This window comes from Chenopodium quinoa, unplaced genomic scaffold (genome assembly GCF_001683475.1).
Source record: "Chenopodium quinoa cultivar QQ74 unplaced genomic scaffold, ASM168347v1, whole genome shotgun sequence".
In the NCBI taxonomy this organism is placed as follows: domain Eukaryota; kingdom Viridiplantae; phylum Streptophyta; class Magnoliopsida; order Caryophyllales; family Amaranthaceae; genus Chenopodium; species Chenopodium quinoa.
Window position 1 is genome coordinate 3,123,619 of NW_018743593.1, and position 14,457 is coordinate 3,138,075.

At 41.2% G+C, this 14,457-nt stretch overlaps 1 protein-coding gene across 1 annotated transcript; it reads left to right on the forward strand.

Annotated features, from left to right (window-relative positions):
• Nucleotides 1-3,321: 3,321 nt before the first annotated feature.
• LOC110682801 lies at nucleotides 3,322-8,182 on the forward strand. Its single transcript, XM_021859145.1, has 3 exons — nucleotides 3,322-3,775; nucleotides 4,499-4,739; nucleotides 5,664-8,182. The coding sequence occupies exon 3, from the start codon at nucleotides 6,631-6,633 to the stop codon at nucleotides 7,738-7,740; it is 1,110 nt and encodes a 369-aa protein (XP_021714837.1). The 5' UTR covers nucleotides 3,322-3,775; nucleotides 4,499-4,739; nucleotides 5,664-6,630; the 3' UTR covers nucleotides 7,741-8,182.
• The last annotated feature ends 6,275 nt before the right edge of the window (nucleotides 8,183-14,457 follow it).

Below are 14,457 nucleotides of genomic sequence, written 5' to 3' on the forward strand. Positions count from 1 at the left end.
TTATTTTATAATAGGAAAATTTAAAGGAAATTTAGAGTGTTCACGTGTCTTTTGTGTGTGTGTGTACGCGCTAGTTAAAAAATAATAATTAAAGTAAAAAAAATAATTAAAAAATACCAAAAAAAATTTAAAAATTAATGTTCATCTTTCTATTTGTTCGGTTTATTCCACAAACAATGCTTCATTCACTTATCAGTATATACATGAAGAGTTGTGTTGAGGGTAAAAAATACCCCGTACACGTGGACCAGTCCCGTAGCGACACGTGACCCGGTTAGAGGGCGACACGTGTCACTATGGGAAGATGCCACGCGTCTAGCTTAAAAGCACTCAAAGGGCTAATTCCAATCCTGTAGCGACACGTGGCCCAATGAGAGGGTGACACGTGTCGTTACATGAAGATGCCACGTGTTTAGGGCATACATGACCCCTCAAAACAGCACGCAAAAGAGGCCTAATTAGATCAGGGCCCAAATCCCGAGAGATATCATTGAAAGCCGCAAAGCGGCGCCCCAAAGCGACACGTGGCATTCTCCGATTGCGCAGCCAATCACATCACGCAATTTTAGGTTACAAACCCTAAAAAGGGGCACAAGCTTCACCCCTATAAATACTCCAGTCATTTATGATGGGAGGGGTGGATAAAGACATTACAAGAAAAAGAGCATTAATAGCTCCAACTTCTCTTTACTTTCTCTCTCTAGCCTTTTCCGTTTCCGATCACTGACTTGATCGTCGGAGATGAATATTCTGACAAACAAAATATTCGTTGTTTTGCAGGTGTGTCAGTCTCGTTGCCAGAAGGGCGTGACCAGTATCCGTGGAAATCCAAAAAACACCCGAAACATTTGGGGTCGTCTGTGGAGATACTCGTACGTTATGGCAATAGACGGTCAGACACCTAATCCGGGCGAGGACGGACAAGTAGAGGATATAATCCCTATAATCCGTACCAGCGATCCGCTGATTGCCACATTTAAAGAAGCTGATGACCCTCCCGTTACCGCAACCTCTTTAAAGGCCGCACTCATCAAGCTCCGGAAGGAGTTTGAGAGCAAATGAGCCTCTACCTCTAGGCAACCGCCCAGGAGAGAGGGGCAGAGGGCTCCAAAGAAAGCACAAAGCAAAGCGGCTAATGCAACGGACGCTGGGAACACCCCATTTCGTAAGCCGACTGGAAGGTCCCCAAGGGTTCCGTGGACAAATTTCTCTGATCTGTTGGCAAAAACACAGTCGACTGGGGGGAGTAGGCAGCCTCGAAGAGAAGAGCCAGAACCGTCTAGACGATGGAAGGACGTAAGGGATTCCCTTCGGCATAAGCAGCGGGAACGTGTCGCTTACTCGGACACGGCCTCAACCCCAACTATGTCGGATGATTTTTCAAATCATACTCTCTCCCAGCATACCAACACGGCCATCTCCAGCAGAAGTCAGGTTGTCCGCACCCAACTTCTATTCCAGTTGTCCACACTCCAATTCCTATTCCAGTCCAATCACTTCAATATCAACCTCCCTAGGGGTTCAATGGCTTGATGCAGCCGAATCCCCAAGTCTTCGGACAATATGGGCCATACGGACAGGCGTACGGTTAGGCTCCCTACCTGGTTGGACCTTCCGTGCAGCCACAGCCAATTGATTGGCAGATGCGCCTGTTGACTCTAGGAGATAAGCCGCCTCCGTTTTCGCAAGATATTTTAACTGCCCCTCAGCCGCCGAAGGTGAAGAGTGTACTTGTGGGAGCTTATGATGGTACGGGCAACCTAAAAGAACACATCACCTCGTACAGAAACCTGATGTATTTGCAAAGTGTAGATGATGCTACCTGGTGCAAATGCTTTCCGGCCACTTTGAAGGGTGTGGCATAGGATTGGTTCAATAACCTCCCGGCCGGATGTATCAATTGCTTCACTACTCTTAGTTTGCTGTTAGTGGGAAATTTTTCATACAACATACCGCCTCGAAAGACTAGCCTTAATGTGGCAACAATTGTTCAAGGGAAGAATGAGGGCCTGTGGTCGTACGTCCAGCGATTTAACCAAGAAAAAGCCCAAATTCATAATTTGCCGGATGAAATGGCTTACTCTGAATTTCTCCGAGGATTAAGGCATAATGGTTTTAAATTTGACATGGTAAGGAAAAAGATTCGGACATACGCAGGTGTTTTGCGAGAAGCCGAAGCTTATATTGAAGTGGCGGACTTTTGTTCGCTCACAAAATCAGAAGCGCCGACCAAGGGGGCTGAGAAGAAACAGCCTTCTCCGCAAGACTCGGCCGACCAAAAGAAAGAAGGAAAAAAGAGAAAAGAAGTTTGGGTGGCCGATGGCCAGCCGCAGAAGTCCAAGAAGGTCAAGACGTACGAGCCCCAATATGAGTTCAATAAGGATTGTTATTCCATCTTGATGGAAATCAAGGATAAGTTTGAGTTTGAAAAGCCGCAGCCGTTGAGAGGCCCGGCTCAGTACAGGAACAAGAACAAGTACTGTCATTATCACAAGGACGTGGGACATGACACAAACGATTGCATCAATTTGAAGAGATTGCTAGACAAGCTAGCCGAGAAGGGCATGCTGAATTCTTATGTGATGAAGACCAAATTTACTTACACACGGACAAACAACACGTCCGAAAAGAGACAGAAAAATGATAAGAACAAAGACAAGGAAGATGATGGGAATAGCACTGACTCAGGCTTTGTGGCCGTGATATCATGAGGTTTCGCCTCAGGCGGCCCAACCATGAAAGGGATCAAGCAGGACGCCTGGAACTTGGGAAAGGTGATGCAAGCGGATGCAGTAAAGGTCGAACCCTTTCCCGAAGTAACCATTAGCGAGGCTGACCGGGGGGAGGTCAAAGCCCTGCACAATGATCCCATGGTATTCATCATGAAGATAACCAATTTGAAGGTTGGACGAATATTAATTGATACGGGTTGCTCGGCTGACATCATCAGCTTGGCCGCCTTGAAGAATCTAAGCTTCCCAGAGAATGCTCTTCGGGACATCACTCACCCATTGGTAGGATTTGGGGGGAATATTATCCACCCAGTTGGGCGGATAGACCTACCCGTCCGCTTTGGGCAAAAAGGGGAAGGAAGAGATATGGTTGTCCGCTTCCTGGTTGTAAAAGAGCCGACTGGATATAATGTCATACTCGGCCGTCCAACACTGAACGCAGTCATTGTACCTCATCTAATGCTGCTAAAGTTCGAGAAGACGGACGAAAAATTGGGACAATCCAAGGAAGTTAGAAAATGGCTAAGGAATGTAATCAATTGGCCGTTAAGCCTACAGCACGCGGACCAAAAGTATCCGAGCAGAAGGAAGAAGGAACCTTACTCCCAGCTAGGGATGGCAGTGGATCTGAACCCGACCCGAATCCGTGGATCCAGATCTGTCTTTCATGGATCTGGGTCCTCAAATTTTGGACCCGACGGATCCGGGTCGGATCCGGGTCTAGCTGGAAAAAACGGATCTGGGTCCGGATCTAACTACCAGACCCGGGCCCGGATCCGTAGATCCGTTTTATAAATTTATTTTTTTTAAAAAATAAAATTCCTAATACATGACTCACAAAGTCACAAATTTCGGCCCATATTTAGCAACTGAAATCAACCCAAAAAAAAAAAAAAAAAAACCCTAATTTTCTCTCTCTAGTTTCATTCTCCAATCTCCACCAGCCACCACTCAGCCTACTCTCCACGAGACCACGACTCCATCAGATCGGCGGCGATCTCCGATCAGTTCTGTTAGATCGGCGGCGATCTCCCTTCATTCCTGTAAGTCCCGTATTCCCTCCTCTTTTTAGTTTCTTTGTTGTTTACTTGTTTGCTTTATATGAGCAAATAAACTAAAGTAGTAGTTCAGATTTGTTTGTGATGAATTTGTACAAGTTTGCATTTCAGTTGATGAAATTCGTGGGTTTATTTGTGCTGTTGATGAAATTAGTGGGTTTGTTTGTGTTGTTCATGAAATTCGTGGCCTCGTGGGTTTATTTGCATTTCAGTTGATGAAATTCTAAAGTAGTACTTTATATGCTGAAATTTCGTGGGTTTATTTGTGTTGCTGTGCATGTTTTTGCTGCCAATTTGTGTGTTTTATTTATGCTGCAATTTTGTGTAATTTATGCAATTTTGTGTGTTTATTTGTTTGATTAATTTGTAATCTACTACTGTGAGGTCGATTAGGAACTGCATAGTTACTTATTAGCAATTAGTTTCATGATTAAACCTTTATTACTTCCTAAAATATAAGTTAATAATGATGGAAGATGGAACATAGTACTGTAGTATTTAGAATTCATTTGGTTGCACATTACAATTCTAAGCTACATAATTAGCACGTATTATCAACTTTCGCTTTTTAGTACATTACAATTCTAAGTTAATTATATTTCTGATTTTTTTAATAGAATTATATTTCTGAACTTTTTTAATAGAATTATATTTCTGATTTTTTTAATAGAATTATATTACTGATTTTATCCTTTATAATAATTTCAGTTTATGGAAGCACAATCAAATTTTAAAGATAGTAATGATGAACCATTTACGGTCCCTTCGGATAAAGAGGAAGAAGAGGAAGGAGAATTTGAGGGTTTTGTTGAGGTCGAAAATGATACTACGAAAGAAAGTGAGTCTAGTAGTATTAAGAAAAGTAAGAAACTAACTTCTGAAGCATGGGACTATTTTGATCTGACTACAATCAATGGTATACAAAAGGCAATTTCCAAGTTTTGTAAAAGTATGCTCTCTTACTCTGGATCTCACCTTCTTAGGGCATCTTTAAGGGTGAACTATTTAATTGTTCACAATGAATAAACAAATAAAGTGGTGGCTTAATGGCAAACTTTTAATGGTTCATGTTGAGTGGTCATGGGTTCGATTGCAGGAGCAAGCATTTCCATGAATTAATTCGCTGTGGGCCCCACCAATATTTTGGACTGATATTATAGCAAAACGACGTCGTTTTGCTGTTTCATGGTGCAAAACGTCGTTTTGCTGTTGAAGCTCAGAAAAAAAATAGAAATCAGCGGCTGGGAGCGCGCCACTTGACCCAGCCGCTGCTTGACACGTGTGCACTGTTTTAAATATATCCGTTGTAATTTTGCAACGGATATATTTTACAAAATACAAATCAAAAAAAAAAAAAAATTACCAACGACTCTATTTTTTCCCCTCTATAAATAGACACCCATATTGATATATTTTTTTCAACTTTCAAAATTCATTTTTTTCTACTATATATTTTCTCTTCAAAAATCCCCTCTATAATTACCAATATTATTATTATTATTTATACCAATATTAATATTATTATTGTTATTATTATTTTTAATTAATATCATTAATATTATTATTATTATTATTATTGTTTTTATTATTATCGTTATTATTATTATTATTATTATTATTTTTATTATTATCGTTATTATTATTATTATTATTATTATTATTATTATTATTATCGTTGTTATTATTATTATTATTATCATCGTTATTATTATTATTATTATTATTATTATTATTATTATTATTATTATTGTTATTATTATCGTTATTATTATTATTTCTATTATTATTATTGTTATTATTATTATTATTATTATTGTTATTAAATCATCGGTGGGACGTCCACATTCAACTCCACTGACGGATGAGTCTGTAGGGAGCGGAAGTAGTGGGAAGAGGACACGGGATGAGGGTGACAATTCCTCACCTACCACACCAACCAGCGTGGGTGTCGGTGATGAGAGAGTAGCTCGTGCTGAAGGTATTAAAAAGGCTAAGTCGAGGTTGAAGGGTAAAGCTCCATCAAGTCAAGCATTTAAGGAATTAGAAACATTCAACACTCGATTGCAGCTTTTTGGGGAGTCGATGAATGTGTCAAACGAAGCAGAAATGAAGAGACTTGAAATACAAGAGCGCAAGGAGGCAAGGAAACAACGGAAAATTGAGCTAGAGCAATATAGGATCAACTGGGAGCAACTATCTCGTCTAGAACAGAAAGTAAACCGAGAGCAATGGGAAGACGAAATGATAGTAATACTTCGGAACAATATTCAACGTTTCAATAATGATGCTTAGTGTCCTTTATTTTTATTGTAGTTAAGTGTGTTCAATTCCTTTGTTGTTCTTCATTTTCAGTAGTGATAAGTTTTCAATTCCAGTTCAACCTCTTGTACTCATTTCCTTATGTTTGTACTTTATCAATTAATCAATAAAATGTATCTTTTTCACTTTCCCATTTTCATAGCCCATGTGATCTTATTCTGTTTATTCGATTATATCAATTTGTCTCTTTATATATAATTGTGTCAGTATCTTAATTTCCCCTTTGTTAGCCCATGTGAAACCCTTCTTCTCCATTCAATTTCTGTGTGGTTCTAATCCAGTGTTTGTCATAGCCCATGTGAAACCCTTCTTCTCCATTCAATTTCTGTGTGGTTGTAATTCATTGTTTGTCATAGCCCATGTGATCTTTGTCTCTTTATATTCAGCTATTTCTGAAGAAGAATTACAAATTAGTTCACTATAAATAAACACCATTCTTTCATTTTGTATACACACACACATAAATCGTTTGCAGTTACTATTAGCAAACCTCACTTTATCTTACATTTCTTACGTACAAAATGAATTCAAATAGTTTAAACGAAAGCTCAACCGATACCCCTTCATCTTCATCTAACTCGGATGATGAGGGAAGGGAGCTTAGAGTTCAACAACGTAATGAAGTGTGTCTTATGATACAACACGTAATGCATGAGTACATTCCACCAATTATTCAGGCTGCCACTCAGCAACGCCGACGAAAATCTATTGAGCCCCAAAAGGATAGGGGACGCGAAGGTCATGCACGGTTATACAACAACTATTTCGCGGAAGTCCCAGTTTATCCAAGTTCCTTGTTCCGGCGCCGGTTTCGAATGCGTAAACATGTGTTTGAGCGCCTTCTCAACGCAGTGACCCAACATGACCCTTGGTTTCAACAAAGGCGAGATGCGGCAGGTCGTCTTGGTTTGTCTCCACTTCAAAAGTGCACTGCGGCCGTTAGACAACTAGCTTACGGGTGTGCTTCAGACGCTTGTGATGAGTATGTCCGTATAAGTGAGGCTACTTCACGATTGGCACTCCAAAAGTTTACAGAAGGTGTCATCAACCTGTTCGGTGATCAGTACCTACGCCGTCCAAACATCGCAGATATGGAAAGATTGCTACGTATTGGGGAAGAACGTGGATTTCCTGGCATGATAGGTAGCATTGATTGTATGCACTGGGAGTGGAAGAACTGTCCACACGCATGGAAGGGGCAGTATCAAGGAAGAGAAGGAGTTGCAACTCTCATACTGGAGGCAGTTGCGGACAGAGATCTATGGATATGGCATTCGTTTTTTGGGATGCCAGGTAGCTGCAACGATATTAATGTGCTTCATCGATCCCCTGTGTTCGAAGACGTCTTAGAGGGTCGAACACCTCCTGTCAACTTCGTAGTCAATGGTCATCATTATACGAATGGGTATTATCTTACTGATGGAATCTACCCTAGATGGGCTTCTTTTGTGAAATCCATTACGAGTCCACAAACTCATAGGATCGTTTATTCGCAAAACACCAGGAAGCTGCAAGAAAAGACGTTGAACGTGCATTTGGGGTCCTTCAAGCTCGTTTTGCCATTATTAAAAAGTCGTCTTTGGCGTGGGATACCGACATACTCCACAATATCATGCTCGCCTGCATCATAATACATAATATGATCGTTGAAGATGAACGAGAGACGTATCAAAATAACGTTAATACCAATGAGTTTATGAATGCTGGAGGGAACGCTAATGAGGACACTACCGAGTACCGTACTGATCGTATTGTGGATATCGACTTATACTTGTCTCGTAGAACAGAGATTGAGGATCAACAGACTCATTTGCAGCTAAAAAACGACTTGGTCGAACATATATGGAATAAATTTGGTAACAACGAAAACTTAGGCAACTAGGTTTACAACAAATGGTTATCCCTAAGGACATCTTACAAAACGATGTGTAGTTGTGTTTTTTTTTAAATAAAATGTACTAGATTATAGTTGTAGAACTGTAATCACGATTTGTACCTCCTTTTTTTTATGTTAATTAAAATTAGCTGCGTTGTTGTTTAAAAAATATTAATCACAAGAATTAATTTTTTAAAAAGCTGATAAAAAAACGCGATAATTTCTTAATTAGTAATCACGATTAAAATATTAAATACGTCAATTAATTACATTGACATCGGTTAATAAATTATAATTATGAAACAAAAAGATTATATTTACAAAAATAAAATAAGGTGGGGTAGGGAGTATCGATGATGAACCATTGTTTAGTGTTTATTGTTAAGAGTGAATATTGTAAATGGTTTGTTGGGTTGATGTGGATGAGAGAGAAATGGTGATAGTGACCCATGAACCATTTTTTTTTGTTCACCAATAATGGTGCTCTTAAGCATGCTAAAAAAGTATGCTCGGAAAAGCATTTGAAGCTTGCCGCTGGTCAAAGACAATATGTGTGTTACATTGTATTTTTAGTTGTATAACTCTAATTTATGCATTGAACTTGGTTCAAATGCGTTTTTATTAAATTTGTTTGAAAAAAGTAGGCAAAACGAGCAAGACCTGTTTTGGACCCGGATTCGGACCCGGATCCGTTGGATCCGTCGGATCAGGATCTAGGTCCTCATTTTATGGACCTGAAGGATCCGGGGTGGATCTAGATCCAAGGTTGAAAAACGGATCTGGATCCGGGTCCATCCGGACCCGGTCTAGATCCGACCCATTGCCATCCCTACTTCCAGCATATCAGGTCGGCCAGAAGCGTAAGGCGGCCAAGATAGAGCAAGCATAGCTGCTAAAGACTGTTGGTCGGCCAGAAGAGCTAAGACCCCAGCCGGCTGGCAGTCACCAAGACATAGTACTTGACCCCGATCAACCAGATCGGACGTTTAGTGTGGGCACTATAACTTTGGGTATGCTTGGGGATGAGTTAGTTCAACTGCTGAGAGAATTCAAGGATGTATTTGCATTTGACGTTGGTGAGATGCTAGGAATAAGCCCTGACCTGGCCGTGCATAAGCTGGCTGTGAACCCAGCTGTTAAACATGTCCGCCGGAAGAAAAGAAATCATGGAGAAGAGAGGAATCAGGCGGCCGCAGCTGAGGTAAAAAAGCTGCTGGACGCCGGTTTCATTCGGCAATGTTATTACCCAGACTGGGTAGCTAATGTAGTTCTTGTGAAGAAGCCGAATGGAACTTGGAGTATGTGTGTGGATTACACCGATCTGAACAAGGCATGCCCTAAGGATAGCTTCCTTGCCCAAAATCGACCGCCTGGTTGATTCAATGGCCGGGCATGCCCTGATGAGTTTTATGGACGCATACTCCGGATTCCATCAAATTCCTTTATGGGAAGAAGATCAAGAGAAAACAACGTTCGTAACTGAGCAGGGGTTGTATTGTTACAAGGTTATGCCATTCGGCCTCAAGAATGCCCCAGCTACCTTCCAACGACTTGTAAATACAGTCTTCACAAATCAGCTCAGCCGGAATATGGAGGCGTACATTGATGACATGATTGTCAAGTCAAAAGAGTCGGCCGACCACCTGAAGGATCTGAGAGAAACTTTTACCGAACTCAGGCGGCATAAGATGATGCTAAATCCAAAAAATGTGTCTTTGGTGTTGAGTCCAGTAAATTTCTCGGATTTTGATTGATCAACGTGGAATTGAGGTCAACCCTGAAAAGATTCAAGCTGTCCTGGACATGAAGTCACCAAGGACGATTAAGGAAGTACAAAGACTGACCGGCTATTTAGCAGCACTTGATAGATTTCTGTCAAGATCAGGGGATAAGTGCCGTTATTTCTTTCAAACCATCAAGAAGGAAGCCATGTTTGAGTGGACAGAAGAGGCAGAGGAATCATTCGTACAACTAAAAAGCCACCTTCATACATTGCCTCGACTCGTCAGTCCACTCAAGAATGAGAAGCTATTTATCTACCTCGCCATCTCTGAACACTCTTTAAGTGCCGTCCTGCTTGCTGAACAGGACGGCCGCCAGATCCAACTATTTTATCAGCCATGTACTTCACAACGTCGAGCTGAGGTACCCCCCTATTGAAAAATTTGGCTTAGCATTGTACATGGCATAAAAAAAAGCTGCGGCCGTACTTTTTGGCACATTCAATTGTGGTCTACACAGACCAACCTCTGAAGAAGCCATTTACAACTTTAGAGGCATGTGGCCGTATGCTCAAGTGGGCCTTGGAAATGAGAGGCTTTGACATTACGTTTGAGCCAAGAAAAACAATCAAGGGACAAGCCTTTCCTGATTTTTTAGTTGAAATGACTCGTCCTAATCTTCAGTCGGCCGGAGTCAGATCTGGAAGGTGTTCGTGGATGGTAGTGCAACAGCTACCGGGTGTGGTGCAGGTGAGGGAGATAAGTTTGAGTATGCTTTGAGATTTCAGTTTCAAGCCTCTAATAATGAGGCCTGATATGTCTAATTTATACAATGTTTTACCCCCGTCCCATGGTCATAATTAGTAGTGTTTTTGGCTTTTTAGGGCCACTTTTATTACTAATTTGTGTTTTTAGTGTTTTCGTAGTTTTAGTTGAGTTTTACAGGATATTGCACTTTTGGAGCATTTTCCCGGGTTTTCATGGATCAACTACGGAAGCTAGAAGGACACGACCACTCTTGAACCCCAGGATCGATGAGAGCCAGTGATTAAGGGCTCGGTATGTGATACCGGGGCTATTGGATTAATTAATCAAGACCCGATGAGGAAATTCAGATTGGGCCGAAGAATCAAGCCCAATCGAAATCCAAGTCTTGAAGAAGAAGCCGGGCCCGATCGGGCGGGTGCGCGCAAAAGCAACCTCAAGGAAGAAGCGCACCCAATCAGGTGAGCGTAGGCCCGACCGGGCGTAGCATACCAAGCAAGGGCAGAGTAAAAAAGGCGGGCCCGATCGGGCGGCCCTTCGCCCGATCGGGCGCGTGTTTTTCTTAGAAGCTGATTAGTTTTGTTTTTGTTTTTGTTTTAGGGGGTTTAAGTACGAATTATGTACGTAATTTTTGATTACCTTCTCTTTTAGATTTTCTCTCTCTACTTAGGATATTTTCTCTCTCTTAAATTCTCTCTCAACTTTGTTCTTAATTACTTTCATTAATCCAGATTTCTTTTGGTAACAATTTCTTCTCTTTTAATTTCAGTTATTTTATTTACTTCTTTGATTATGTCTTGCTTTATTTATTTGATTAGTTTAGTTATGATGATGCTTGAGTAGTTTTATTTCTAGGGTTTATGGGGATCTAATAAATAGTATGAAGGGGTAAATTTGTGATTGTTGATTATCAATGCTTAGATAATTTCCTATTGATTGATTTAATGCTATGCAATTAGGTTTGGCCAGATTTAATTGTATGAGTTTAGCAATATTAATTCGATATTTGACAGATGAGAATTGGTATTTAGGCTTAGTTTCAATAGGCGGACTAATTTATAAATGGTTAAGTCGATATTCGACAGATGAGATTTAATACCGGTAAATTAACTCTGTGATTATAATACGTAGCGAAAGCCCTTTATAATCTGATTAATCAATACTTGATGATTGCTTATTATGATTTGCCCTGGATTATTGTTTATTAGTGAACCTATACCCTAGGTCTTTTAATATTTAATTCTCCCTACTTTATCTTCTCCGATCTTATTCTTCGTAGTATAGACTTTATTTACAACAATATTGGTTACCTCGATAATTTAGATTATAATAATTAATTAGGAGTAGAAAGACTTGTTTCCATGTGGATTCGACCCTACTTCCCTATCTACTTTAGTTAGAGGACTTAGGTAATTACTTTTGATTAGGGGATACGACTTTAACCTGTCAAGGCCAAGTATGAAGCCCTCCTGGCCGACCTTAGAATGTGTAAGGCGGCAGGAGCAACATAAGTGGATGTAAGCTCGGACTCCCTACTTGTAGTCGGCCAGGTGAACGGAGACTTTGAGGCAAGGGAGCCGGCTATGATGAAATACCTAAAGATTGTCAAGGAGGAGGCTAAGGGCCTTGATCATTTTACTCTGCAACAAGTTCCTCATTCGTCTAATCATCAGGAGGACGCCCTCTCTAAATTAGCATCCTCAGCATCATGTGATACCCCCAGATCAGTATTTTGGGAGGTAAAGGAAAGAAGGAGTATTGATGCCGAGCCGGTACATATCATTAATAGAAGCTCCACTTGGATGGACGGGATCATTTCTTATTTAAAGGATGGATTACTTCCAGCCGATCCTAAAGAGAGCTGGCTGATGAAGAAGAGAGCAGATTGGTTGGAAATGAAGCAGGGGGAGTACCTGAAGTGTATTACTCCTGAGAAAGGGCATGATGTCTTGGACGACCTTCACCAGGGAGGGGCAGTGCGGCTCTCATATTGGAGGACGAGCCTTGGCGGAAAAGGCTGCCCATCTGGGCTACTACTGCCCGAGCTTAAAGTCGAACGCCATGAAAATGGTGAAAAAATGTGACAAGTGCCAGAGATTTGCAACCTTGATCCATCGCCCTGCTAGCAGTCTGTCGGCCATAAGTAGTCCGCTCCCCTTTGCAAAATGGGGGATGGATATCTTAGGGTCGTACACGCTATGCTGGTCAAAGGCGTTATGTGTTTGTAGCAGTAGACTACTTCACAAAGTGGGTGGAGGCCGAGGCTGTACGGGGCATCAAGTGGACGGATGTTTCAGCCTTCATATGGAAGAGTATCATTACATGTTTTGGCGTCCCTCAGTCTATGGTGTTCGGCAATGGGCCCCAAATCGAAATGCCTCAACTTAAGGAGTGGTTGGAAGACCAGGGCATAGCTCATTGCTTTGCCTTAGTTGGCCGACCACAAGCAAACGGCCAGGTAGAGGCATACAACAAGTTGATCTCCAATGGTATCAAGCGTAAGCTTGAAAAGGCAGGCGGTCTATGGGCTGATGAGTTGGTCAATGTATTGTGGTCTATACGAACAACGACCAAGAGCTCCACAGGGGAAACCCTATTCTTTTTGGTATACGGCGCTGAGGCTATTCTCCCAATTGAGATGTATGAGCCCACTCTTAGGGTGATGCTATATGATGAAAAGGCCAATTGGGAAGCCATGAAGACTGCCCTAGACTTCCTTCCAGAAGCTAGGGGTAATGCGGCGCTTAGGCATGAAATTTATCGCCTAAGGATGACAAGGGCATACAATCGCCGAGTGTCAAAGCGTCCGCTAAAAATGGGAGATCTGGTCCTATGGAAAATGGAGGCTGTGGGTCGAGCAAATGAAGATGGAAAGCTGACCCCAAACTGGGAAGGGCCGTATCAAATCAGTGAAGAAGTCCGAGATGGTACTTACCGTCTTGAAGCCATGAACGGTCGTCAGATTCCGTGTACATGGAACACTGACAACTTGAAGAAATATTATGTTTAAGTTTTTCTTTAGTACTTAGCCAAAAGCTGTATATACAGCTAGGTCTGTTGACCGAGCAATGTAAGTCGTACGACCACAACAATGTAATTTTGACTAATTAATGAAAAGTTAAACATTGTTATATTATTTTCCATTCTACTTATGCTTATTTGCACTTTCATAGTCTATGCAAAAACGCCGTGTGAAACTTGTAACTAGGTTGCTTGCAACACAGCAACCCGGTCGTAAAAAAAAAAAAAAAAAAAAAAAAAAAAAAAAAAAAAATGAGTGACTTGACCTTAAGTCACATGTATACGTCCGTTCCTCACTTAGACGGACGGAAGAGGTAAGGTATCCTATGAAACCCTTCAAATGGGGCAAGGGCATACCTAGGCATTCTAGCCCAGCCAAACTTAGAAATTTTAAGTTGAGATAATACTTGAAATTTTTTTAGCATGTCCGAGCGATAGTTTCAACGGACAACTCGCATAAAGCCAATCAAACGGCCAAATAATATGTTGATTCAGCGTATCACCTAGTCCAAGGGCAATCATTACTATGATTTGATTAACTTACTAGTAGTCATACCTCCCAAGGTATAAACTCTACCAAGTCAATCAAACCATTCAAAATATGGACTAGGCGAACGCCGAATAAAGGGGCATATCCCCCCCATTGTACGAAAACGCAAAAAACGTGCAAAAAAGTACGCGTACGAAAATGCAAAAACATGCTAAAAGTATGTAAAATTTGCTAAGTATGAAATAAATAGAAAGAAGAACATGAATTAATAAAAGACCGCTCAAAGGGTGGCAAAATATCTTACAGAAAACCGCTCAAACAGGCGGCAAATAAAGAAAATAAAAATTGACCAAAAAAGGCAGAACAAAGAGCTGATATCAAGGGGCGGCTGGGGCAGAAGCTGGATCCTGGCCTTGGACGGACTCTTGATAAGCGGCAAGGAACGTGTCCTCAGCAGGTGCCTCCTTGCTCTCCA